Raw genomic sequence first — 27,530 nt, forward strand, 5'->3', positions numbered from 1 at the left:
TATAGCATACGTGTCATCACAATAATCATCATAGATAGGACGCATTCTTTCATCATAGTAAATTTGCTCATCAAAGCTTGGGGGACAAAAAATATCATCTTCATCAAACATAGCTTCCCCAAGCTTGTGGCTTTGCATATCATTAGCATCATGGATATTCAAGGAATTCATACTAACAACATTGCAATCATGCTCATCATTCACATATTTAGTGCCAAACAATTTAGAGATTTCTTCTTCTAGCACTTGAGCACAATTATCCTTTCCATCATGCTCACGAAAGATATTAAAAAGGTGAAGCATATGAGACAAACTCAATTCCATTTTTTGGTAGTTTTCTTTTATAAACTAGACTAGTGCTAAAACAAGAAACAAAAAGATTCAATTGCAAGATCTAAAGATATACCTTCACTTACCTAGCCTCCCCGGCAACGGCGCCAGAAAAGAGCTTGATGTCTACTACACAACCTTCTTCTTGTAGACGTTGTTGGGCCTCCAAGTGCAGAGGTTTGTAGGACAGTAGCAAATTTCCCTCAAGTGGATGACCTAAGGTTTATCAATCCGTAGGAGGCGTAGGATGAAGATGGTCTATCTCAAGCAACCCTGCAACCAAATAACAAAGAGTCTCTTGTGTCCCCAACACACCCAATACAATGGTAAATTGTATAGGTGCACTAGTTCGGCGAAGAGATGGTGATACAAGTGCAATATGGATAGTAGATAATGGTTTTTGAAATCTGAAATAATAAAAATAGCAAGGTAGCAAGTGATAAAAGTGAGCGTAACGGTATTGCAATGATGGTAAACAAGGCCTAGGGTTCATACTTTCGCTAGTGTAAGTTCCCTCAACAATACTAACATAATTGGATCACATAACTATCCCTCAACATGCAACAAAGAGTCACTCCAAAGTCACTAATAGCGGAGAACGAACGAAGAGATTATGGTAGGGTATGAAACCACCTCAAAGTTATTCTTTCCAATCAATCCGTTGGGCTATTCCTATAAGTGTCACAAACAGCCCTAGAGTTCGTACTAGAATAACACCTTAAGACACACATCAACCAAAACCCTAATGTCACCTAGATACTCCAATGTCACCTCAAGTATCCGTGGGTATGATTATACGATATGCGTCACACAATCTCATATTCATCTTTTCAACCAACACAAAGGACCTCAAAGAGTGCCCCAAAGTTCTACCGGAGAATCACGACGAAAACGTGTGCCAACCCCTATGCATAGGTTCATGGGTGGAACCCGCAAGTTGATCACCAAAACATACATCAAGTGAATCACGTGATATCCCATTGTCACCACAGATATCCACGGCAAGACATACATCAAGTGTTCTCAAATCTTTAAAGACTCAATCCGATAAGATAACTTCAAAGGGGAAACTCAGTTCATTACAAGAGAGTAGAGGGGGGAAGAAACATCATAGGATCCAAATATAATAGCAAAGCTCGCGATACATCAAGATTGTATCATCTCAAGAACACAAGAGAGAGAGAGATCAAACACATAGCTACTGGTACATACCCTCAGCCCCGAGGGAGAACTACTCCCTCCTCGTCATGGAGAGCACCGGGATGATGAAGATGGACACCGGAGAGGGATTGCCCCCTCCGGCAGGGTGCCGGAACGGGTCTAGATTGGCTTTCGGTGGCTACGGAGGCTTCTGGCGGCGGAACTCCCGATCTATGTTGCTCTCTGATGTTTTTAGGGTATATGGAGATATATAGGCGGAAGGAGCACGTCGGTGGAGCTCTGAGGGGCCCACGAGGCAGGAGGGCGCGCCCAAGGGGGGCACCCTCCACCCTCGTGACCTCCCCGGAAACTTCTTGGAGTAGGGTCCAAGTCTCCTGGATCACGTTCGGTGAGAAGATCACGTTCCTGAAGGTTTCATTCCGTTTGGACTCCGTTTGATATTCTGTTTCCTCGAAATACTAAAATAGGCAAAAAAACAGCAATTCTGGGCTGGGCCTCCGGTTAATAGGTTAGTCCCAAAAATAATATAAAAGTGGAAAATAAAGCCCAATATAGTCCAAAACAGTAGATAAAGTAGCATGGAGCAATCAAAAATCATAGATACGTTGGAGACGTATCAAGGGGCATGGCTGCTATCAATAAATCTTTGGCCACATTATTGCCCAAGATGGATGGTGCCTTGGAGGTGGGCGACTTTAGGCCGATCAACCTTGTGCATGGGGTTATCAAAATATTTGAGAAGGTTCTTGCTTGCCACTTGGTGGTGCAACTTCCGCTGTTGGTTGGAAACCACCAGAGCGCCTTCGTGAAAGGCCGATCGTTACATGAAAATTTCATGCTGGTTTAAAGTATGGCTCGAAGGCTGAACGCCCTGAGGATGCCCACGGTGCTATTAAAGCTAGATATTTCGAAGGCGTTTGACTCTGTACAGTGGCCGTTCCTGCTTGAGGTGATGCAACAAATGGGGTTTGGACCTCGCTGGAGATCTTGGATCTGTGGAATCCTTGCGACATCCAACACCAAAGTCATGGTGAATGGAGACCCCGGAGATACTATATATAACTGCAAGGGGCTGCGACAAGGGGATCCGATATCGCCGATGCTATTCATTCTTACTATGGAACCGTTGCAGAGGTTGTTTGAGCGAGTCACGGCTAGAGGCGTGTTGGAGCCTTTGGCACATACAGGTATGCGGCAGAGTCTATCCATCTTTGCGGATGACGTGGTGGTGTTCATCAAACCAAAGCATATGGAGCTACACATATGCAAGAACATACTGGAAATGTTTGGTGAGGCTTCGGGCTTGCGAATAAACATGGTCAAATCGGCGGCACTACCGATAAGATGCAATGATCAGGAAGCAGCTATGGTGTGTGAGGGGCTGGGATGCCCGAGAGGGGACTTCCCAATCAAGTACCTTGGACTGTCGTTGTCCTTGAGGAAGCAGTCAGCGGCACAGTTGCAGTTCCTAGTAGATCAGATGGCAAATTGTCTGCCAAAGTGGAAAGCGGCTCTAATGCCGAAGAGTGGACGCCTTACACTGGTGTAGTCTGTGCTCTGTGCCATGCCCATCCATGCCATGATGGCGCTTGACCTACCAAAGAAGACGATAGCGGCGATGAACAAGGTGTGCAGAGGATTCTTATGGTGCAGAAGAGTGGAAGCAAACGGAGGCAACTGTGCGGTAGCTTGGGATTCGGTGTGTGCGCCGAAATGGGCTGGTGGCCTAGGGATACCTAACCTCAGATGGCTGAATGTGGCCATGCAAGCCAGGTGGTCATGGCTCGCAAGAGTGGACACGAGTAGATCTTGCAGCGAGTTTAAAATAAAGATCCCAAAAGAAGCTAAGCTATTTGTCCAGGCGGCTACGAGGAGTGAAGCACATTGTGGTCTTCATACGCTTTTCTGGGAGGATCGTTGGATCGACGGTATGCGGGTGCAAGAGATTGCTCCAACGATATATGACATGATCCCGAGGCGGATCAGATCGACGACATCAGTCGCTCAGGCCGTGGAGCATGGGTCTTGGGCAATAAATGTTGGCCCGAATATCGGTGTGGCCGCACTGCAGGAATACCTGGAGCTTTGGATGAAAGTGAGCACGTGGGAGCCACAGGTGGATGTGTCGGACTTGGTCTCTTGGTCATGGGAGACCAATGGCCGCTTCTCGTTGCGTTCAGCATACACGGCAAAGTTCTGGGGCCGGACGGTGGAGCCATTGGCTGAGCTGACGTGGAAGTCTCGGGCCCCATCTACCTGCAAGTTGTTTGCTTGGCTTGCCTTAAGAAACAGGTGTTGGACCTCAGACCGACTGGCAAGAAGAGGCCTCCCACACCAAGAGGCATGCCCCTTGTGCGACCAAGAGGACGAAACTATTGATCATGTGCTACTGACGTGTGTCTTTGCCAGGTCAGCATGTGCCATAGTTTGCGATGCTCTGGGCAAGCTCGATTGGACGCCGACTGCACAGGATTCCCTAGCCCTGTGGCTGGAGGGAAAGCATGGAATCAACGACGGGCACAAGAAGGATCTTCATACGGTTTTCTTACTAACAACATGGGAGTTGCGGAAGCATCGAAATGCTATTGTCTTTAATAGGGCATCTCCTTCGTTAGGTGTACTCCTAGGTAGAATCAGGTCGGAAGGAAGAATGTGGTCTATTGCCGGCAAGTTTATAGGGAACATGGACCCCTTCTCCCTTCGGCTTGAACGGTGGGCGAGTAGTGAGGAGTAGTAGTGTTGTAATGTGACCCTTGTAAATATGGTGGAGACATTCTTTGTCTTTCTTCTTTAATATATAATATGCACACTCATGCATATTCGAAAAAAAAATACAGGCGCAAAAGTGGCTTGGCAGTAGACGGCTGAATTCTTTTTTTTTTTGTTTTTTTGCTGAAAAAGATTTCATCCGTGACTAGAATCGGTTGGCACTATATTTCAGTATTTATTTTGTACAGGGGCCACACTGCCACACAGCACCAATCGTTTTCAGTGAAGAAAATGGAGTCCCAGAACACGTACGCCCACCCGTTCATCTTCGTGCGGCTGGCTGTATCAGTTTTGGGTCTTTTTTTAAGAAGGTCATCATGGCTAGTTTTATTAAAATTAAACAGTGATTATATCAGCCACAAGGTTTGGAACTAGGTAGCTCGAAGGCTCCCCCGTCCAACTACTAGAAATCTTATTATAAAAATCATGATTAGTTAGCACATGCGTCACTTGATTAGAAGAATGATAACAATGTTTAAATTTGACCTTCCCGATTGACGAAGACAAGTCCACACATTCTGCAAAGATCGCCGTCGCAACATCCCACCATACAATAATCAATTACCGTCAAGGAGTCAGACTCAGCTTCCACTCGAGGGAACCCCAGAGAGTTTGCAGAGATTACTCCATCGCGCATAGCCATAGCCTTCGTTGTCACCACATCAGCTGCGTAAGGTATAAATCGACATTGTGTTGCCAAAAAATTACCATTACTGTCTCTAAGAACAGCTGCAATGGCTCCTGCTCCCTCATCCATATGGAAAGAGGCATCCACATTTAGCTTCACAAACTTGGATTCCGGCTTGCTCCATTTATGTTCCTGTACACCATAAATTTTTAAGTTGGCTTGATGAAAATTGTTTGCAATTGCCAGGACCGAAATAGGCCATCTCGAGGGAGGTGGCGGTGATCCATCATGGGTGAGCTCACGGGGCACCCACCATAAGTACCACCTGTTTGACATCCAAATTGGACTTTATAGGGATCGGTCTGGAATCTGCTAGGATCAGGTGTCGAGTATGATTAAACCAGAGCGATCAATTAACTTCGCTTCTTCAGCAATGTCCAATATACCAGTCAGAGCCACAATTCCTTTGCATGTGTACAGTCAAAAAGCAGATGACGTATATCTTCCGCGTCCTGGTAACAAATCGGACATGAGCCATTGGTACCAACATGTCTATTTGTGAGTATTTGACGCATTAGCAGAATTACATCTGATTTTTGGCAGGGATGCACTTGGGAATCAATTTTTTTTGAAATGGAGGCAAAAGTTTTGCCTCATCGCATTAATTAAGAAGAGTTTATAGGTAATAATCGACCAAATGGCCCGACGCTACAATGAACTGCTCTCGCGGCATCAAAGATCCTAAGCATTTGGCCCATGCCTTCTCCCAAAAAAGAGCCTCTTCTTTGATCGTATTAAACACCAATGTTTTTCACTTTCAATGAGATTTTAATGGAATTCATTGAATTTAGTAATATCAGTAGATAATGAAATATTTACCTTTTGTCCAAAATATTTCAACAATTTCAGTAATACACATGAATTTAGATAGTATTCAAAACTTAAATATTTAATTGAATTCAAGTGAATATTTCGGCCCTTTGCCCAAAATACAAACTGAAATCACTCAGATGCACTGAATTTCGATGATTTCGGTTGGTGCTGATTTTTTTTCTAAAACTGAACGGCATGGATGAACAATTTCTAAAGACCCGGGCATTTCTCTCGCACCAAATCTCCCATGCCGAAGCTGCTGCTTGTATCGAGCATAAAAAAGATCGTCCTTGGATCACAAAATGAAACAAACTTATAAGTCCAGAGTTTTCATGTGTGTACACCACATTTCTTTACCGATGTCTTGCTAATCGTTTGAATCGTCTTCCAAAAGCCTGGTCGCAGTCTCAATCTTACCAAGGGCTTCGACCTTCGAAAGAGCAAGACAAGTGGTAATATTAGATATGAAAGTGGAATTAGTACAGGCAATATGAAATTATGAAGGTGAATTAGTACAGGGAATATGAAATTATGGATATGAATGTTCTTGAAAAAAAATGTGAATATTCAATGCACTTCAAACTTTTATAGGAAGGACAAGCACATATTGCACTGGACAAAAGGAGACTCTGGTTCTGAATCTCTTCAGAACAATCATTGTTCTACATTATCCTTGCCATTTTGCCAAAGATCAGTGGACAAAAGCTAGTATTCCCTTTCACGTACACAATTTCATAACAGATCAGCGCTACAGTAAATCCAAAGATAGTAGCCTATTACCATTTCTAGCTTAGCTTTTAGTTTCTCAGGAGTGTCGATGATAAATTCACCTGCCAGATAAATTTTGTTAGAAGATCATGACTGTGGGGTGAATTAAGCAGAAAGTTTGAAACTTACGCATCTTTTTGAAACCAAAGTTGTGAGGAATCACAGTGTAGAATTCCCTGAAACCGAGTAATCGAGGAATATCCCAGCAAGTAAAACTATATTCGAAGGCACATAAAAGGAAAAGTTTGGACTCACCCACTCAATTGTTCTAGCTGTATCCTGTGACTTCCACCCTTTGAAATAGCATTAGAAATCCTCTTTAAAATGTCATAGCCCTATGGAAAGATAGAAAAGTCATCATCATAAGAGAGAAAGATAGGACGAATGGAATATGAAACCAAAACCTCGATATCCAAGCTTTAACTGCATAAAAACTGGATATGCATCCAACATAACTTTTAGATTGCAGAGTAGAATGCAGCGTAAATTGTTTGCTAGCTTGCTAGATAAATAAGCCTCAACAGAGAAGCGCCAACATAACTCACCTTTAGTATGGTAGATTTGCTTATCTTTCCAAGAGGAAGTTTATCAGCATCATAACCTAATTGATAGCCAAAGATGAATGAATTAGTACAAAAGTAAATGATACATGAGTAGTCAACAGGAATTTACAAAAAGAACCCGTAGGATAGCACTAAATAATCTAAATATACTTTTGAAGTGACTTAATCCAAGTTCTTTATTTGAGCAGATCGTGAGTATCTGCCTCTTTGGCCATGAACTATGTTCAGTCCCTTGGTGTAGTCTCAATTTCCTTATATAATTAAGTCCCACAATAACCACATTATACGATCTCTATATCAAAATATTGCATTTCAGTTTATTTAAAAAACTTCATCCATGTTCATGTTTGAATACTGGGTGTACTTCTATGCAAAAACAAAAATGGCGCACATAAAGTTGCTATAGACACTCTTAATTCTTGTATTTTTTTGCAGGACACAACAAATATAATTCACACATATTACATGTGCACAAAAGACCTTTTGTGTTTTTCAAATTAAATTTTATTTCAAAATGCTCACAAAATCCACGCGTAGACTTTGAATATGCTAATACTATGATGCTCAAATCAGTTGAAAAAGTGACATGAATTAAGTAGCTTACCGGTTTCCACCATTTGCTGCTTCATCATGCTAATATCGCGGATGACAGATATGGAATGCGCAGTTCGAGTCTCTAGCTTTTTCTCTTGATTGGCAACAAATTCTTTCTTCTGAAAAGAATTAAAAAATACAAGACCAAAGCATTAAGAAGATTTAGGAAGGTGCTAAATTAATTGCAATGAAGTCACTGAGATGTGAACTTAAGTTAGTGAATATATCTTATTGTTTCCTTGTCACCTCTACCATGGTTCATTTCAAGCCAGGTGTATTTCTTTGAGTGACACCTGAAGTTCTTGCGATTGGACTATTCATTATTAGTTTTCTGCCAAAACTTGAATTTAAATGCACGAATCGCTTCGTGCCGTGGCGTGCCGTGGCATGGGGCCGAGTAGCTCGGTCCGACCTCGGGAACCTACTCTCCCAAATCTACAGTAAACCCGGAAGCTTCGACCATCGTCAGATTCTAGAATTAACAGGCACCGGTTAGTGGTTCATATAATAATACTAGCTTTACCCGCGCGGCGGCACGCCGCGCCTATTGGTAAATCGCAACTATGTAGACCATAGTTGAAACGATCTCAGGATCAGGCTATCAATGAAGAAACAATCTCAGGATCGGGCTCAAGTGAAGAAGTTTCTTCTCTGTCAAACACATTCAACCTGCAGTCCAACTCGTCAGCAGAGTCTACCATGTACAATTGCGCCAACTTGGGAGTTGCACCCTCAGCCGGCAGCAATGAACCAATACGATGATAGACAACCCCGTTCATCTTGAAAACGTATGGAGCACCTCCAACATTGATAGTGTGGTCAACTTGTGCACCCAACGACGTAAAACAGAACATAGAATTATACTGCCGTATTAATCGCATGAACCGAGAGGAAACCGTGTCTCCATCAAAACGCATCAGCCTGTCCAAAGGAAAAGGCCAATCACCAAATTTTGGCAACGAAATCCTGCCCGCCCGACAGCAACCCGTGTAAATAGGAGAGCGAGAAGTCGGTCGGCATGATGAATAGATCCTTCACGGAACCAAAAGAAAGCCCCACAGTAACGACAACACAAATCTGGCCCGCCATAATATGAACACCCCCTAGAAGTAGCTGCAAAACAGAACACCGAGTTGGCAAGACAGATAGAAAACAAGATGTGCCCATAAACCATACACTATGTACACTGACCCTTAAGCAGTTGAATATAATCCTTAGGAAAAGGAGGCTGCATCCCACGTACTGGAAACAAAAGGAGAAAATACATGAACACATACATCAACAGCTGGAAAAAAGTAAAGCATGAAGAACACCTCTTTTCCGACCCGACCAGTACGATCGCACCAACGTCCGCTTACGACGGCCATCCAAAACACGGAAGTGCTCCATAACAGGAGTAGGCAACACTCAAATGGAAACACGTACACAAATTAGAACCAATTTTGAAAGAGGGCCACAAAACCCAAGAGAAGCACAGGCATATTTACAAAACTGAACTTACCAAGAGGAGTAGGCCGACCGAACGCACCGGCAGCACATAAGGGCACAACTCTCGGACGACAGCGGAAAGACGTACTGCCAATCAAAGAACCACCAGGATGAACACCAGCAGAAAAACCGGAAGAACAACCAGAGAAAGGCAAAGGAACTGACCAGGCCGAGAAGAACGAAACGGCGACGGCCGGCGAGTAGCAGACCGACGGCGACAACCCGAATCAACTGCAGCTGGCCGGGCAAACCCATCAGCGGCAGCCATCGCCGATGACGAATCCACATCAGAAAGGCGACCGCCGGCGCGGCGCACACGGGCAATAACAGCCGCCCGAATCCCAGGAGGGCGGCCCCGACGACATCGCCCGAATCGAACAGCATCAGGCCCAGCCATCGGCGGACCTAAAAACAGCAGTAAGGAGAGACAAGGCAGCCGGGAGCGGAGAGAATGAGCAGCGACCGCAGAAGGGAACCAGTATTTATAGGAGGCAGCAACACAAAAGAAATCAAATTGAAAAGGGACAGCGAAGGCGGTGCAGAAATACCCAGATGAATCCATCGAAGCGGCAACCGGCAGCGCGAAGAGTCAGGAAGATCGAAGAAGCAGCCGACCTAGGCGAGCGTACGTGGCAGGACACAGGAATATAAAAAGGAAGTAAGCAGCACCACATGCGGAAGAATCCAAAACAGAAGGTGGACAAATTGGACTCCACCTCCACGTAACCAGGGCATGCACCCAATACGAAACCGATCACGTCGCAGAGCATGCAGCAAATCGGCAAGGCGGTCCCATTTTTTTAACGGATCCCGTCGACAAACGCTCCGCGCACCCAGTCGCGTACACGCTCACGTCCCCCACTATTACACGTGTTGCACATCCATTGGACGGTTTTCTCTGACAGAAAAAATTCAAAAAAACGTGATAAACTAAACCTGGCTAGGTTTAGTATATTTAAAATTAGTCTTATTTAATAACTAACCCAAAATAAGTATTGGTACTAAGTCTAGATGCTATGTAGAATATGACTTAAGGGTCCCTTCATTATTTAGACTAATTAAATAATCTGCTATACAAATGACCTTATGACACTTGAGCCCCACTATGACCCTATTGACTAGTCAACCTTGACTGGTCAACTGCTGACTAACCCCCCTAGCCCCACCTGTAATACGCTCTGGCTAGAGTAGCTTTAGGTGACAAAACTATTTACTTTTTTTTTCTTAATTCGAATAATTATATTCCAAAAATTGTTTAGATTTTTAAAAAATCATAGAAAATAATCTATAACTCGGATGAAAAAGTTTTATACATGAAAGTTGCTCAGAACGACGAGACGAATTCGGATACGCAATCCGTTCGTCCGCCTCACATCCCTAGCATAGTGAACACACAACTTTCCCCCTCCGATTCATCTGTCCGAAAACGCGAAACACCGGGGATAATTTCCCGAAAACTTTCCCCCTTCACCGGTACCACCTCGTACCGCGTTAGGGCACACCTAGCATCACGCTTTGTCATGTCATGCATCGTTATGCATTTGTTTGCATTATATTTATTGTTTCTTCCCCCTTTACTCTCGCTAGACACCGAGACCGACGCCGCTGCTACCCAGTACGACTACAGTGTTGAGGACCCCTTTCTCTTGCCAGAGCAACCAGGCAAGCCCCCCCTTTGATCACCAGATATCGCCTATTCTTCTCTCTACTGCTTGCATTAGATTAGTGTAGCATGTTACTGCTTTCAGTTAATCCTATACTGCTGCATAGCCTGTCCTTGCTACTACTGTTGTTACCTTTACCTGCTATCCTACTGCTTAGTATAGGATGCTAGTGTTCCATCAGTAGCCCTACACTCTTGTCCGTCTTCCATGCTATACTACTGGGCCGTGATCACTTCGGGAGGTGATCACGGGCATATACTATATACTTTACACTGTTACATTACCTGTGATACTGTTCGGAGATGGGGGCTGAAGGGGCAGGTGGCTCCATCCCGGTAGAGGTGGGACTGGGTTCCCGACGGCCCCCGACTGTTACTTTGAGGTGGAGCGACAGGGCAGGTTGAGACCACCTAGGAGAGAGGTGGGCCTGGCCCTGGTCGGCGTTCGCGGATACTTAACATGCTTAACGAGATCTTGGTATTTGATCTGAGTCTGGCTACTGGCCTATATGCACTAACCATCTACGCGGGGACAGTTATGGGCACTTGACGTCGTGGTATCAGCCGAAACTTTCGTGACGTCAGCGACTGAGCGGCGCGCGTCGGGTTGGACTGGAACGCCTACTCTTTTATAAGGGAGGCTAGGTCTGCTCGTCGGCCGCGTACGCAGCGTGCAGGTGTGCAATGGGCGATGGGCCCAGACCCCTGCGCCATAGGATTTAGACCGGCGTGCTGACCTCTCTGTTGTGCCTAGGTAGGGTTGCGACGTGTTGATCTTCCGAGGCCGGGCATGACCCAAGAAAGTGTGTCCGGCCAAAGGGGATCGAGCGTGTTGGGTTATGTGGTGCACCCCTGCAAGGAAGTTTATCTATTCGAATAGCCGTGATCTTCGGTAACAGGACGACTTGGAGTTGTACCTTGACCTTATGACAACTAGAACCGGATACTTAATAAAACACACCCTTCCAAGTGCCAGATACAACCGGTGGTCGCTCTCTCACTGGGCGACGAGGGGAGGATCATCGGTTAGGATTATGCTATGCGATGCTACTTGGTGAACTTACCATCTACTTTCTTCTCCTGCTGCAAGATGGAGGTTATCAGAAGCGTAGTCTTCGAAAGGACTAGCTATCCCCCCTTATTCCGGCATTCTGCAGTTCAGTCCACCTATGATACCCTTTTTCCATTTGATACCATTGCATACATATGTAGTGTAGCTCCTTGCTTGCGAGTACTTTGGATGAGTACTCACGGTTGCTTTGCTTCCCCCTTTTTTCCTTTCTCTACTCGATTGCTGCGACCAGACGTTGGAGTCCAGGAGCCAGACGCCACTGTCGATGACGACTACTACTACTCAGGAGGTGCCTACTACTATGTGCAGCCCGCTGATGACGACCAGGAGTAGTTTAGGAGGATCCCAGGCAGGAGGCCTGCGCCTCTTTTGATCTGTATCCCAGTTTGTGCTAGCCTTCTGAAGGCAAACTTGTTTAATTATGTCTGTACTCAGATTTTTTTGCTTCAGCTGACTCGTCTATGATCGAGCTCTTGTATTCGAGCCCTCGAGGCCCTTGACTTGTAATATGATGCTTGTATGACTTATTTTATTTTTAGAGTTGTGTTGTGCTATCTTCCCGTGAGTCCCTGATCTTGATCGTACACGTTTGCGTGTATGGTTAGTGTACGATTGAATCGAGGGTGTCACAAGTTGGTATCAGAGCCGACTGCCTGTAGGAATCCCCCTTTTCAACTCCTTGGCCGAAGTCGAGTCTAGTCATTGAAAAAGTTTTTACTAACATGGCTGTGCGGCTTAGGGGCCCCCTTCGTCATTGGGTGGTATTAGGATCTTTTACTCCTCGATCTATGCTCTGGGAATCTGATCTCTCCACTATTCGGGTTAAATGATTTTGCTAAAAATCTAACTTTAGGATCTCGCGATCACATCCACCCGAAGATCCCCTTCGTTCCAGATGATCGACTGCTTCCCCAGAGGATATTGAAGATACTCTTCGATCATTCCCGAGACCCTTGTGCCCTCTGATTTTTAATTCCCTAATACCGATATATTCATATGGATAACGACATGCACTTGTTGTTTATACTATTACTCCGAATTGATCTTGTTATTACAAGATACCCTGATATTCTCTCTATTGCTCCGAGAAAACTTTGTGCCTACTGCCTTGCAGTTCTAAGCCACCTGAATACCCCTACGGATAATTCTTGCACTTACTGAGTATCCATTCATCCCCAATTGTTCATGTGTTTCACCAAAGTCTTTGAAATACTATTTGATCTTCCAAAAATTCCTCAGTAGCTTATTGCTCTGCAATACTTGTCTGCTTGCATTATGGATGCTTTCCATATGTCTGGTAATATTCGTTAGTATCCTTAGACACCGTGATTTTGATCCCATTGATTCAACATGAATGCGAATGCACGCAATCATCAGTTGATCCTGTTAAATTATCTTTCCAGCTCAGGCTGAGCTGGTTCTCAACCAATCCAATTGCCGTCGATTGTACCCCTAAGGCTATTCAACTTATCCATCCCTAATCAGAACATTGTTTCTGATCCCTTGATTTGAAAATCACAATTCCTTTGCATTTGAGCTCTGGATTAGTTAGTTGTTTCTATAATCCAATGCCTCTGCATTGTTACTTCCTCTGGTTGTGTGCCGATGGTCGCATTAGCTCTGTTATGGACCGGCAAATCCTTTAATTGATTTTATCCGACAGTGTCCTTCATATCCAATAACCTTGTGAGCCTTCCCTCGGATACATAATGCCTTTGGTAAATCGTATCCTCTACTTTCTCAACCTTGCTCTACTTTTGAGCTGGTGATATTTACTCTTGAAGCTTGTGGTATATGTTTCTAAGATACCCTGATGGGTTGAATCTATGCCTTTTTCTAAACCGTGTGAACTCGAAAGTTTTCACGAGTCATACTCTCCTGGTGCTTCGCTAGATAAAATTTCAACACTACAACTTCTTCGAAAATGTGAAGTGAATGAAAGGTTATGCATTGGAGAAGTGGGAGTCGACCTTGAACTTTGCGTTCATGCCCATAGACACGATGTAGATCCTATCATGGAAGCTTCTTGTAATAATAACTACTTCCTTGGTATAGTATCATCTGATATCGGTGAAATTATCCTTTGCAATCGTGTTTCTGACCATATGTTCTTCTCTGATCCCATTTCACGGGAAAGTTTAAGCACTTGTCTTCTGTGAATCAATACACCCGTCCAACCTTTACTTTGATCTACCGTCGAGTATTACACCGTGGTATCTTGATAATATCGCAGAACCACATTACTTCTTATGAGTTCTTCTTCAAGTATTATTTCTCACCGATCAAATTTTCCACGGGTTCTGGGTTGTTAGACACTCAAGGACACCGATAAGTGATCAATTCCGCACTCCGATTCAATAACTCTAAGTAATCTTCGTTGCTTATGAGTCTATTAACCCTTCAAGTTATTCCTAGCCTCATCGGCCATATCATTATCATGCAATTTTTAACTGGGCTACCCGGTCCATCTTCCCGGAGCACAATTTTCGACGATGATCTAAGCATACATCGACTTTCCTCGTCATATCGTTTCGCATTGAACAAAAAGCTTGATTCTGAGGTTTTGACGTACCCGTGGTTCCAATAACCTTTCGCTTCATCATTCCTTTGATTTGATGTCATCGTCGATCGATTACACCTTCATGAAATCTCTAGACAATTGTGTGATGATCATCATCAACATTCTGAGCTCTTCTAGGATATTAATCGAATTCATGATGGGAAATACCATCCTTGCCCCCACGATGATTGTATTAACATTGACAACATTCTTGCATTTCCGCAACACAAGACTGGTTCACGGTTTGTGTTGTACCTTGAGTTCCTTGCTATCCAGCCTTTGTTCTTCTTTACATTGCAGTATTTCCATCTTTGATGTCAGGAATGTCATGAGAATTTCACCACCTCTTGCCATCTTCGTTCGTTCCTTGGTCCCTGTGTTGTATCTAACTGGAAAACCCACAATTGAACTATGATGTGCGAATTCAAAACTTCTAGCAACCCTATTCCTTTGAATTTAATGGTCGATAGTTCATTCTTAGACTATTGGTTATTGAATCACCATTCTAGCGTTGATCATGCAACCTAACCCCATAGTTCGGGTGCACTTTTCAACCAATGTTTAATTGTGTATGTTTTCCTCGAGAATACCTCATTATGTCATCTGATCTGACAAATGTTATCTCCTTGTTCACATAGTTGTGGAAATCCATATTTTGGAAATCTCGAGGAATTGTCGTTGAGTCTATCAGCCACCCCCTCATCTCCTTGGTTTAATGATGAATTCTTGTTTCAGAACTCACTTCCATAGTTCATTTCTCGAGAATCTTACAATCTCATCTCGTCAATTTCTGTCGCACCTTCTCTTCTCAGGCATCCTAAATCTGAGGTATCCCGATTCCTAACATCAATCAAATCTGAATCTTGGTCGGATATGATGGTTGGGACATATTTCCAAGAGTTATAAAATTGATCCTTATATATCGGTAAGGTGATGTCATGCCTATCACCCCTGGCCGGAGGACTTGTTGTTATAGATTCCTGTTTAGCAAGTTTAACCATTCTTCCATGAGGAAATTGTAAGACTTATTCTATAAGTTGTTCCTGATAGATACTTTGTGCATCCAAATTCCGACCCTTACTTGATAACCATGTCAATGCTATCTCGAAGCATGTATGTGGTACTCCGATTTTCAATAAGAACATTTGGAGCACAATGCTAAATTTTCTTATCAATTATTCAAACACTGTTGTTTGGATAATGTCATGAAATTCCTCTCCCCTTACCTAAAAGGGTCTTCTACATTATACCCCGTCATGGATATCATGCTCTGCTTGCCCTTGGGAAGGATATACCCCAGAAATATGTGTTTAAACATATTTTCCTTTCCATTATTCTGTTTAATCTGATAATCATATTTTCCTTCCCATTGGTTGGTTTGATGTTTCTTGTGACCTATATGATCTAAGAAGTAATTTTCTCCTGCTTATGTAATCACCTCGGTGTACAATTATGTCATTAAGACCCTGTTACTATTGTTGTTGACATTCCGGTAACCACCGATGGACGAGAACTTTGCCTATTGGTCCGCCTAGTTCAACGAGCAGGAAAATGGTTCTCTTCGTCCCTCGCCCTTGGTACCGACATTCTTGCCGACATAACTGATAGGCTACCCTCTGACATGTCTTGCTATCATGACCGTGCAAGATGTCAACGCTCTTCCTACTTTAACCACATGGTGGGCCCATAACCCACAGTTCCACAGGATCGAAACCCGACTCTCCTATACACCCCCGGTTTCCAAAGTTAATTCCTCGCACTTGGCCTCGTACACAATTCACGAGCCACCTTTCTAGAGATGATCTATTATGGCATCAGACACAATACTTATTCCCATCGCTTTGAACCCTTTCACACACTGTTACAGGCAATGAATGATTGCCTATCCGCTTGAAATTTCTTATTGCACCTTCTTACCTTGCTCTCGATGACTTTCTGGAATTTCAACTCGAAAGATGCCTCTATACCTCGTTCACTGTGATAGCCCCAGGTACCTAACATGTGTTGAGCTCCGTCCTTCCCGAGTTTCCCCCCTTATCTTTTCCATAAGTACGATGGAGATCCTGAAGAAAGGATGTCGGCTTCATCATGATGAACAAAAGCGGAAAAATGAAGACACCAATGAAAGGGATCAACTTCTTCGAGAAGACTCATTAGAATTTCGTAACCAGAACTTTCATCCTTACCACACCTCTTAAATCTCGGGACGAGATTTCTTATAGTGGAGGAGAATTGTGACGCCCGGATAATCAAGCTACAATAAACCTCTACTAAAGATGCCACGTCACCTCGGTTACAGTCGATAATCCCGCGTTCATTCTAAAAACGATTCAAATTCAAATTGAATTAGAGGCAAACAACAAAAGTTTCAAACATGCAAAATTAAAATGTTCAAAGGGTTGAAAATATTCCATAACTAATTATGGTGGTGGACCAACATTTTTTTCAAAGTTGCTTCATGCCCTAAACTATTTAAAACAGTGGCTAACACAATTATTTAATGGCTTTAGTTAATAAACAAATGAAAACTATTTTGTTAGGGTGCCAAAATAATTGTGGCAGTGGTCTAACTATTAATACTAATTTAGGGACTAAGTTTGTGTTTTATAAAACCTAAAATAAAAAAAAGAAACTAGTAGAAAGCAGAAACTGAAAAAAAGTAAAATAAACAAAACATAACGAAAGGCCCCTCCCCTCCCCCTGGACCACATGGCCCAGTTGGCCTGGTGGCCCAGCAGCCCACCTCCACCGATTCATCCTGTTCCTCTCGCTATAGGAGACAACAGGGGATCGTGGCGCCCATCCGCGCCGGCCATGCCATGCGTGGAGGCCATCCACCGCCTCCCCGATGGCTACAAGGGCAACCTCCAAGCCCCCCTCTCTTCCTTGGTCGAACCCTAGCCGCCACTCCTCACCTCCCTCATTCGCTCCTTTCGATTTCTTCGACGCCCGAGCCACCGTCACCATGGCCGTCGACGAATTCATGCACCCACCGTCAACCTCGGGCCCTAGGACCTTGTCCAGAAGAACCGGCATCGTCTGCTACGTCGTCTACTCCCACCAGGTCGAGTTGGGATCCCCAACAACGAGCGCATCGTCGTCGTCCTCTTCCTCTGCCCGTCGGGGATCTTCTTCGATCCCGTCTGCCCTGCTGCTACTAAGCTTTCGCCGGGCCCCCTTGAGCCTTCTAGGTGAGCTCTTCGTTGAAACCCCTCTCTTCCCCACGCATCTCCGTCCCCGCATCTCGCCGCGCCACCGTTGCTGTTGCTTTTGCTTTTGCCCGCGTCGTGCTCACCCCGGCCGTGGCTGCACCCCCGTGAACCCCCGCGCGCTCGTGGCCTCGCTTCTGCCATTTTGCTGCTGCTTGCGCCGCGCCCCACGACGGGTCGCGCCTCGACCGGACGCGTTGCCCCGCTCCCGGCCGCCCTGCTAGCCCCCGGACCCTGAGCCGCTCGCACCGTCCGTCCGCCTCATCCCGCAGCCCCGCCGGCGCCCTGCTCGCCGTTTGCTGTTGCTGGTGTTGCTCCCGCCGATAGCCACTGCTACTGCTGCTACCTACGCTCCGCGAGCCGTCCGCCTGCTGCTCTACTTGCTGTGGCCGCTAAGTGTAGCTCTACTGCCCGTCGCTGCTTGCTGCCGACGCCGCCGTGGGCTGCCGATGCCGCTGCTGCCCTGTTGTCTCTGCCACTGATGCCGCCTCTCCCCGTGCTGCTCGCTTGCTATGCTGCTGTTGTCACTGCTGCACGCGTGCGCGTGCTCGAACAGCAGCAGCGCCTGCCGCCGCTCGCGCCGCCCGACGCCGCTCCCTTGCGTCGGCGGCCCCAAGCCTTCCCTTGCGCCTGCCCGCGTTCGCGCCTTGGCCACCCCTGGCGTCGCGCGCTTGCTACGTACGTGGGCCGCTCGCTCGCGTCGCGGTGTTGGTGCACTGCCTCGCGCACGCCACGCCACTGCAAATGCTCTGCTTAGTACTATAGCTACGCTGGCTAGCTTTTGTGTTTCCACAATGAGTAACCCCCTAGACAGTCCCTAAACTGCGGTTAAACAGTTATTAACATGACTGAAAATAATATGAGTAGAAAGTATACTTGACAAACTCCATTTTATCCCACTGGACCAAATCCTTTCGATGCATAGATTAAATCCTGCAAAAATCACAAAATGCCATCTTCTCTTACACCTAGCATTGTGTGTGTATAGAGCCACCACTGGCCATGGCCGATTGCTTGTTGTGTGTGCGTGCTTTGTGTTTCTGGCCGGATGGGCCACTACTAAATGGCCGGCCATAGATTAGGACTAGCCTAACCCGCGCGGCGTGCGCTTGGTGATTACTTGCGAATATATGTAGTCTATTGATTTCAGAATAAATCAATGCATACTCATTTACTTTTTAATTCAAGCAAGTCAGAAGGATATATAGAGCCATTGAAGACACTGGACATGTGAAGTTATTAAAATCTTCCAAATGCGTGGATACAAAGAGAGTATTTAGAAGTGGCACGCTTCTAAGATAAACTAAATTTTCAAACTATATGCAGTCCACTCTACGTGGTGAATTGTATATAGAGACACAACCATGTTGTATAATGTAACGCCCCGTGACCGATGTGCCAGGTGTCGTCCAGTTATTCCCTACTGTTGCCTTGTCATTGCTTGCGTGTCATGCATTGCATATCATGTCATCATGTGCATTTCATTTGCATACATGTTCATCTCATGCATCCGAGCATTTTCCCCGTTGTCCGTTTTGCAATCCGGCGCTCCGTTCTCCTCCGGTGGTCATTTCTACCTTTCTTTCATATGTGGGGATTAAACATTTTCGGATTGGACCGAGACTTGCCAAGCGGCCTTGGTTTACTACCGGTAGACCGCCTGTCAAGTTTCGTACCGTTTGGACTTCGTTTGATGCTCCAACGGTTAACCGAGGGACCGAAAAGGCCTTGTGTGTGTTGCAGCCCAACACCCTTCCAAAGTGGCCCAAAACCCCTTCCATCCTCTCGGTCGTTCGATCACGATCGCGTGGCCGAAAACCGCACCTCATTTGGACTCTCCTAGCTCCCTCTACCTATAAATAGGTGCTCCCCTCTCGAAATTCGTGGATGAACCCTAGATCTTACCTCTCTTCGCGCCGCCGGACATGTCCGCCCGACGGCCGGACGCGTCCACCCAGCCGGCCACCTCACCCCGTCCAATGAGGGAGCGCCACCTCAGCACCGCCGCTCCCACGCCCAATTGTGCCATGCCACTTGGCGCCCCGCCACCCTCGCCTTCCACCGGCCCGCGAGGCCCGCGCTTGGCCCATGGGGCCCGTTCCCTCGCGCCGCCGCCCGTTCCCTCGCGCCGCCGCCTGTTCGACCGCCGCCCGCCTGCCTCTCCGCGCGCCGCCGCCGCTGGGATGCTCCGCCGCCCACCGGAGTTCGCCGCCTCGCCGGCGCGGCTCCGCGCCGCCGCGCCGTTCGGCCGCCGCCGCCCCGTTTCCCCGTGCGCCGCCGCCCGTGAAGAGCGCTGCCTCGCCGCACCGCCTCGCCTCGCCGTTCGTGCCTCGCCTCGGCTTCCGCGCCTCGCCGAAGGTTCGCCGGAGCTCATCCCGGCCAGATCTGCCCTGGTGGATGAGATCCACCGGGAGATGAACCAAACGACCATCCCGAACCGGATCCACCCCATCCCGCTTCTCCTCATCCCGGGTTGACTTTTGGTTACCTTTACCTGCTATCCTACTGCTTAGTATAGGATGCTAGTGTTCCATCAGTAGCCCTACACTCTTGTCCGTCTTCCATGCTATACTACTGGGCCGTGATCACTTCGGGAGGTGATCACGGGCATATACTATATACTTTACACTGTTACATTACCTGTGATACTGTTCGGAGATGGGGGCTGAAGGGGCAGGTGGCTCCATCCCGGTAGAGGTGGGACTGGGTTCCCGACGGCCCCCGACTGTTACTTTGAGGTGGAGCGACAGGGCAGGTTGAGACCACCTAGGAGAGAGGTGGGCCTGGCCCTGGTCGGCGTTCGCGGATACTTAACATGCTTAACGAGATCTTGGTATTTGATCTGAGTCTGGCTACTGGCCTATATGCACTAACCATCTACGCGGGGACAGTTATGGGCACTTGCCGTCGTGGTATCAGCCGAAACTTTCGTGACGTCAGCGACTGAGCGGCGCGCGTCGGGTTGGACTGGAACGCCTACTCTTTTATAAGGGAGGCTAGGTCTGCTCGTCGGCCGCGTACGCAGCGTGCAGGTGTGCAATGGGCGATGGGCCCAGACCCCTGCGCCATAGGATTTAGACCGGCGTGCTGACCTCTCTGTTGTGCCTAGGTAGGGTTGCGACGTGTTGATCTTCCGAGGCCGGGCATGACCCAAGAAAGTGTGTCCGGCCAAAGGGGATCGAGCGTGTTGGGTTATGTGGTGCACCCCTGCAAGGAAGTTTATCTATTCGAATAGCCGTGATCTTCGGTAACAGGACGACTTGGAGTTGTACCTTGACCTTATGACAACTAGAACCGGATACTTAATAAAACACACCCTTCCAAGTGCCAGATACAACCGGTGGTCGCTCTCTCACTGGGCGACGAGGGGAGGATCATCGGTTAGGATTATGCTATGCGATGCTACTTGGTGAACTTACCATCTACTTTCTTCTCCTGCTGCAAGATGGAGGTTATCAGAAGCGTAGTCTTCGAAAGGACTAGCTATCCCCCCTTATTCCGGCATTCTGCAGTTCAGTCCACCTATGATACCCTTTTTCCATTTGATACCATTGCATACATATGTAGTGTAGCTCCTTGCTTGCGAGTACTTTGGATGAGTACTCACGGTTGCTTTGCTTCCCCCTTTTTCCCTTTCTCTACTCGATTGCTGCGACCAGACGTTGGAGTCCAGGAGCCAGACGCCACTGTCGATGACGACTACTACTACTCAGGAGGTGCCTACTACTATGTGCAGCCCGCTGATGACGACCAGGAGTAGTTTAGGAGGATCCCAGGCAGGAGGCCTGCGCCTCTTTTGATCTGTATCCCAGTTTGTGCTAGCCTTCTGAAGGCAAACTTGTTTAATTATGTCTGTACTCAGATTTTTTTGCTTCAGCTGACTCGTCTATGATCGAGCTCTTGTATTCGAGCCCTCGAGGCCCTTGACTTGTAATATGATGCTTGTATGACTTATTTTATTTTTAGAGTTGTGTTGTGCTATCTTCCCGTGAGTCCCTGATCTTGATCGTACACGTTTGCGTGTATGATTAGTGTACGATTGAATCGAGGGTGTCACAAGTTGGTATCAGAGCCGACTGCCTGTAGGAATCCCCCTTTTCAACTCCTTGGCCGAAGTCGAGTCTAGTCATTGAAAAAGTTTTTACTAACATGGCTGTGCGGCTTAGGGGCCCACTTCGTCATTGGGTGGTATTAGGATCTTTTACTCCTCGATCTATGCTCTGGGAATCTGATCTCTCTACTATTCGGGTTAAATGATTTTGCTAAAAATCTAACTTTAGGATCTCGCGATCACATCCACCCGAAGATCCCCTTCGTTCCAGATGATCGACTGCTTCCCCAGAGGATATTGAAGATACTCTTCGATCATTCCCGAGACCCTTGTGCCCTCTGATTTTTCAATTCCCTAATACCGATATATTCATATGGATAACGACATGCACTTGTTGTTTATACTATTACTCCGAATTGATCTTGTTATTACAAGATACCCTGATATTCTCTCTATTGCTCCGAGAAAACTTTGTGCCTACTGCCTTGCAGTTCTAAGCCACCTGAATACCCCTACGGATAATTCTTGCACTTACTGAGTATCCATTCATCCCCAATTGTTCATGTGTTTCACCAAAGTCTTTGAAATACTATTTGATCTTCCAAAAATTCCTCAGTAGCTTATTGCTCTGCAATACTTGTCTGCTTGCATTATGGATGCTTTCCATATGTCTGGTAATATTCGTTAGTATCCTTAGACACCGTGATTTTGATCCCATTGATTCAACATGAGTGCGAATGCACGCAATCATCAGTTGATCCTGTTAAATTATCTTTCCATCTCAGGCTGAGCTGGTTCTCAACCAGTCCAATTGCCGTCGATTGTACCCCTAAGGCTATTCAACTTATCCATCCCTAATCAGAACATTGTTTCTGATCCCTTGATTTGAAAATCACAATTCCTTTGCATTTGAGCTCTGGATTAGTTAGTTGTTTCTATAATCCAATGCCTCTGCATTGTTACTTCCTCTGGTTGTGTGCCGATGGTCGCATTAGCTCTGTTATGGACCGGCAAATCCTTTAATTGATTTTATCCGACAGTGTCCTTCATATCCAATAACCTTGTGAGCCTTCCCTCGGATACATAATGCCTTTGGTAAATCGTATCCTCTACTTTCTCAACCTTGCTCTACTTTTGAGCTGGTGATATTTACTCTTGAAGCTTGTGGTATATGTTTCTAAGATACCCTGATGGGTTGAATCTATGCCTTTTTCTAAACCGTGTGAACTCGAAAGTTTTCACGAGTCATACTCTCCTGGTGCTTCGCTAGATAAAATTTCAACACTACAACTTCTTCGAAAATGTGAAGTGAATGAAAGGTTATGCATTGGAGAAGTGGGAGTCGACCTTGAACTTTGCGTTCATGCCCATAGACACGATGTAGATCCTATCATGGAAGCTTCTTGTAATAATAACTACTTCCTTGGTATAGTATCATCCGATATCGGTGAAATTATCCTTTGCAATCGTGTTTCTGACCATATGTTCTTCTCTGATCCCATTTCACGGGAAAGTTTAAGCACTTGTCTTCTGTGAATCAATACACCCGTCCAACCTTTACTTTGATCTACCGTCGAGTATTACACCGTGGTATCTTGATAATATCGCAGAACCACATTACTTCTTATGAGTTCTTCTTCAAGTATTATTTCTCACCGATCAAATTTTCCACGGGTTCTGGGTTGTTAGACACTCAAGGACACCGATAAGTGATCAATTCCGCACTCCGATTCAATAACTCTAAGTAATCTTCGTTGCTTATGAGTCTATTAACCCTTCAAGTTATTCCTAGCCTCATCGGCCATATCATTATCATGCAATTTTTAACTGGGCTACCCGGTCCATCTTCCCGGAGCACAATTTTCGACGATGATCTAAGCATACATCGAATTTCCTCGTCATATCGTTTCGCATTGAACAAAAAGCTTGATTCTGAGGTTTTGACGTACCCGTGGTTCCAATAACCTTTCGCTTCATCATTCCTTTGATTTGATGTCATCGTCGATCGATTACACCTTCATGAAATCTCTAGACAATTGTGTGATGATCATCATCAACATTCTGAGCTCTTCTAGGATATTAATCGAATTCATGATGGGAAATACCATCCTTGCCCCCACGATGATTGTATTAACATCGACAACATTCTTGCATTTCCACAACACAAGACTGGTTCACGGTTTGTGTTGTACCTTGAGTTCCTTGCTATCCAGCCTTTGTTCTTCTTTACATTGCAGTATTTCCATCTTTGATGTCAGGAATGTCATGAGAATTTCACCACCTCTTGCCATCTTCGTTCGTTCCTTGGTCCCTGTGTTGTATCTAACTGGAAAACCCACAATTGAACTATGACGTGCGAATTCAAAACTTCTAGCAACCCTATTGCTTTGAATTTAATGGTCGATAGTTCATTCTTAGACTATTGGTTATTGAATCACCATTCTAGCGTTGATCGGCAACCTAACCCCATAGTTCGGGTGCACTTTTCAACCAATGTTTAATTGTGTATGTTTTCCTCGAGAATACCTCATTATGTCATCTGATCTGACAAATGTTATCTCCTTGTTCACATAGTTGTGGAAATCCATATTTTGGAAATCTCGAGGAATTGTCGTTGAGTCTATCAGCCACCCCCTCATCTCCTTGGTTTAATGATGAATTCTTGTTTCAGAACTCACTTCCATAGTTCATTTCTCGAGAATCTTACAATCTCATCTCGTCAATTTCTGTCGCACCTTCTCTTCTCAGGCATCCTAAATCTGAGGTATCCCGATTCCTAACATCAATCAAATCTGAATCTTGGTCAGATATGATGGTTGGGACATATTTCCAAGAGTTATAAAATTGATCCTTATATATCGGTAAGGTGATGTCATGCCTATCACCCCTGGCCGGAGGACTTGTTGTTATAGATTCCTGTTTAGCAAGTTTAACCATTCTTCCATGAGGAAATTGTAAGACTTATTCTATAAGTTGTTCCTGATAGATACTTTGTGCATCCAAATTCCGACCCTTACTTGATAACCATGTCAATGCTATCTCGAAGCATGTATGTGGTACTCCGATTTTCAATAAGAACATTTGGAGCACAATGCTAAATTTTCTTATCAATTATTCAAACACTGTTGTTTGGATAATGTCATGAAATTCCTCTCCCCTTACCTAAAAGGGTCTTCTACATTATACCCCGTCATGGATATCATGCTCTGCTTGCCCTTGGGAAGGATATACCCCAGAAATATGTGTTTAAACATATTTTCCTTTCCATTATTCTGTTTAATCTGATAATCATATTTTCCTTCCCATTGGTTGGTTTGATGTTTCTTGTGACCTATATGATCTAAGAAGTAATTTTCTCCTGCTTATGTAATCACCTCGGTGTACAATTATGTCATTAAGACCCTGTTACTATTGTTGTTGACATTCCGGTAACCACCGATGGACGAGAACTTTGCCTATTGGTCCGCCTAGTTCAACGAGCAGGAAAATGGTTCTCTTCGTCCCTCGCCCTTGGTACCGACATTCTTGCCGACATAACTGATAGGCTACCCTCTGACATGTCTTGCTATCATGACCGTGCAAGATGTCAATGCTCTTCCTACTTTAACCACATGGTGGGCCCATAACCCACAGTTCCACAGGATCGAAACCCGACTCTCCTATACACCCCCGGTTTCCAAAGTTAATTCCTCGCACTTGGCCTCGTACACAATTCACGAGCCACCTTTCTAGAGATGATCTATTATGGCATCAGACACAATACTTATTCCCATCGCTTTGAACCCTTTCACACACTGTTACAGGCAATGAATGATTGCCTATCTGCTTGAAATTTCTTATTGCACCTTCTTACCTTGCTCTCGATGACTTTCTGGAATTTCAACTCGAAAGATGCCTCTATACCTCGTTCACTGTGATAGCCCCAGGTACCTAACATGTGTTGAGCTCCGTCCTTCCCGAGTTTCCCCCCTTATCTTTTCCATAAGTACGATGGAGATCCTGAAGAAAGGATGTCGGCTTCATCATGATGAACAAAAGCGGAAAAATGAAGACACCAATGAAAGGGATCAACTTCTTCGAGAAGACTCATTAGAATTTCGTAACCAGAACTTTCATCCTTACCACACCTCTTAAATCTCGGGACGAGATTTCTTATAGTGGAGGAGAATTGTGACGCCCGGATAATCAAGCTACAATAAACCTCTACTAAAGATGCCACGTCACCTCGGTTACAGTCGATAATCCCGCGTTCATTCTAAAAACGATTCAAATTCAAATTGAATTAGAGGCAAACAACAAAAGTTTCAAACATGCAAAATTAAAATGTTCAAAGGGTTGAAAATATTCCATAACTAATTATGGTGGTGGACCAACATTTTTTTCAAAGTTGCTTCATGCCCTAAACTATTTAAAACAGTGGCTAACACAATTATTTAATGGCTTTAGTTAATAAACAAATGAAAACTATTTTGTTAGGGTGCCAAAATAATTGTGGCAGTGGTCTAACTATTAATACTAATTTAGGGACTAAGTTTGTGTTTTATAAAACCTAAAATAAAAAAAAGAAACTAGTAGAAAGCAGAAACTGAAAAAAAGTAAAATAAACAAAACATAACGAAAGGCCCCTCCCCTCCCCCTGGACCACATGGCCCAGTTGGCCTGGTGGCCCAGCAGCCCACCTCCACCGATTCATCCTGTTCCTCTCGCTATAGGAGACAACAGGGGATCGTGGCGCCCATCCGCGCCGGCCATGCCATGCGTGGAGGCCATCCACCGCCTCCCCGATGGCTACAAGGGCAACCTCCAAGCCCCCCTCTCTTCCTTGGTCGAACCCTAGCCGCCACTCCTCACCTCCCTCATTCGCTCCTTTCGATTTCTTCGACGCCCGAGCCACCGTCACCATGGCCGTCGACGAATTCATGCACCCACCGTCAACCTCGGGCCCTAGGACCTTGTCCAGAAGAACCGGCATCGTCTGCTACGTCGTCTACTCCCACCAGGTCGAGTTGGGATCCCCAACAACGAGCGCATCGTCGTCGTCCTCTTCCTCTGCCCGTCGGGGATCTTCTTCGATCCCGTCTGCCCTGCTGCTACTAAGCTTTCGCCGGGCCCCCTTGAGCCTTCTAGGTGAGCTCTTCGTTGAAACCCCTCTCTTCCCCACGCATCTCCGTCCCCGCATCTCGCCGCGCCACCGTTGCTGTTGCTTTTGCTTTTGCCCGCGTCGTGCTCACCCCGGCCGTGGCTGCACCCCCGTGAACCCCCGCGCGCTCGTGGCCTCGCTTCTGCCATTTTGCTGCTGCTTGCGCCGCGCCCCACGACGGGTCGCGCCTCGACCGGACGCGTTGCCCCGCTCCCGGCCGCCCTGCTAGCCCCCGGACCCTGAGCCGCTCGCACCGTCCGTCCGCCTCATCCCGCAGCCCCGCCGGCGCCCTGCTCGCCGTTTGCTGTTGCTGGTGTTGCTCCCGCCGATAGCCACTGCTACTGCTGCTACCTACGCTCCGCGAGCCGTCCGCCTGCTGCTCTACTTGCTGTGGCCGCTAAGTGTAGCTCTACTGCCCGTCGCTGCTTGCTGCCGACGCCGCCGTGGGCTGCCGATGCCGCTGCTGCCCTGTTGTCTCTGCCACTGATGCCGCCTCTCCCCGTGCTGCTCGCTTGCTATGCTGCTGTTGTCACTGCTGCACGCGTGCGCGTGCTCGAACAGCAGCAGCGCCTGCCGCCTCTCGCGCCGCCCGACGCCGCTCCCTTGCGTCGGCGGCCCCAAGCCTTCCCTTGCGCCTGCCCGCGTTCGCGCCTTGGCCACC

The 27,530-nt window shown here is 46.2% G+C and overlaps 1 protein-coding gene across 5 annotated transcripts; it reads right to left on the bottom strand.

Moving 5' to 3' along the window:
* Nucleotides 1-1,280: 1,280 nt before the first annotated feature.
* On the bottom strand, nucleotides 1,281-9,804 carry LOC125515247 (poly [ADP-ribose] polymerase 2-B-like). 5 transcript variants are annotated; one of them, XM_087528940.1, is made up of 10 exons: nucleotides 9,340-9,644; nucleotides 9,188-9,261; nucleotides 9,000-9,092; nucleotides 7,697-7,805; nucleotides 7,075-7,130; nucleotides 6,785-6,864; nucleotides 6,659-6,705; nucleotides 6,542-6,591; nucleotides 6,119-6,191; nucleotides 1,281-5,400 (listed from the first exon to the last, which is right to left on the bottom strand). In XM_087528940.1, exons 1-9 carry the CDS (start codon nucleotides 9,569-9,571, stop codon nucleotides 6,129-6,131), a joined length of 804 nt encoding a protein of 267 aa, XP_087385066.1. In that variant the 5' UTR covers nucleotides 9,572-9,644; the 3' UTR covers nucleotides 1,281-5,400; nucleotides 6,119-6,128. The 5 variants fall into 5 exon arrangements, with proteins under 5 accessions (XP_087385066.1, XP_087385068.1, XP_087385065.1 ...); XM_087528939.1 differs by adding an exon at nucleotides 9,723-9,804 and having other exon boundaries at nucleotides 1,293-6,191; nucleotides 9,340-9,579; XM_087528938.1 differs by having other exon boundaries at nucleotides 1,294-6,191; nucleotides 9,340-9,642.
* Between the last annotated feature and the right edge of the window lie 17,726 nt (nucleotides 9,805-27,530).

This window comes from Triticum urartu, chromosome 6A (assembly GCF_056163025.1).
Source record: "Triticum urartu cultivar PI428250 chromosome 6A, HENAU_Tu73, whole genome shotgun sequence".
Taxonomy (NCBI): Eukaryota; Viridiplantae; Streptophyta; class Magnoliopsida; order Poales; family Poaceae; genus Triticum; species Triticum urartu.

Excerpts from the sequence above, each read along its gene's own strand:
- LOC125515247 (XM_087528940.1), bottom strand. The coding sequence starts at position 9,571 with ATGGCTGGGCCTGATGCTGTTCGATTCGGGCGATGTCGTCGGGGCCGC. Across the intron at positions 6,592-6,658 it reads CTTTGGTTTCAAAAAGATGC|GTGAATTTATCATCGACACT; the intron begins GTAAGTTTCAAA and ends TTTATCTGGCAG. Across the intron at positions 6,192-6,541 it reads TAAAAGCTAAGCTAGAAATG|GTCGAAGCCCTTGGTAAGAT; the intron begins GTAATAGGCTAC and ends GCTCTTTCGAAG.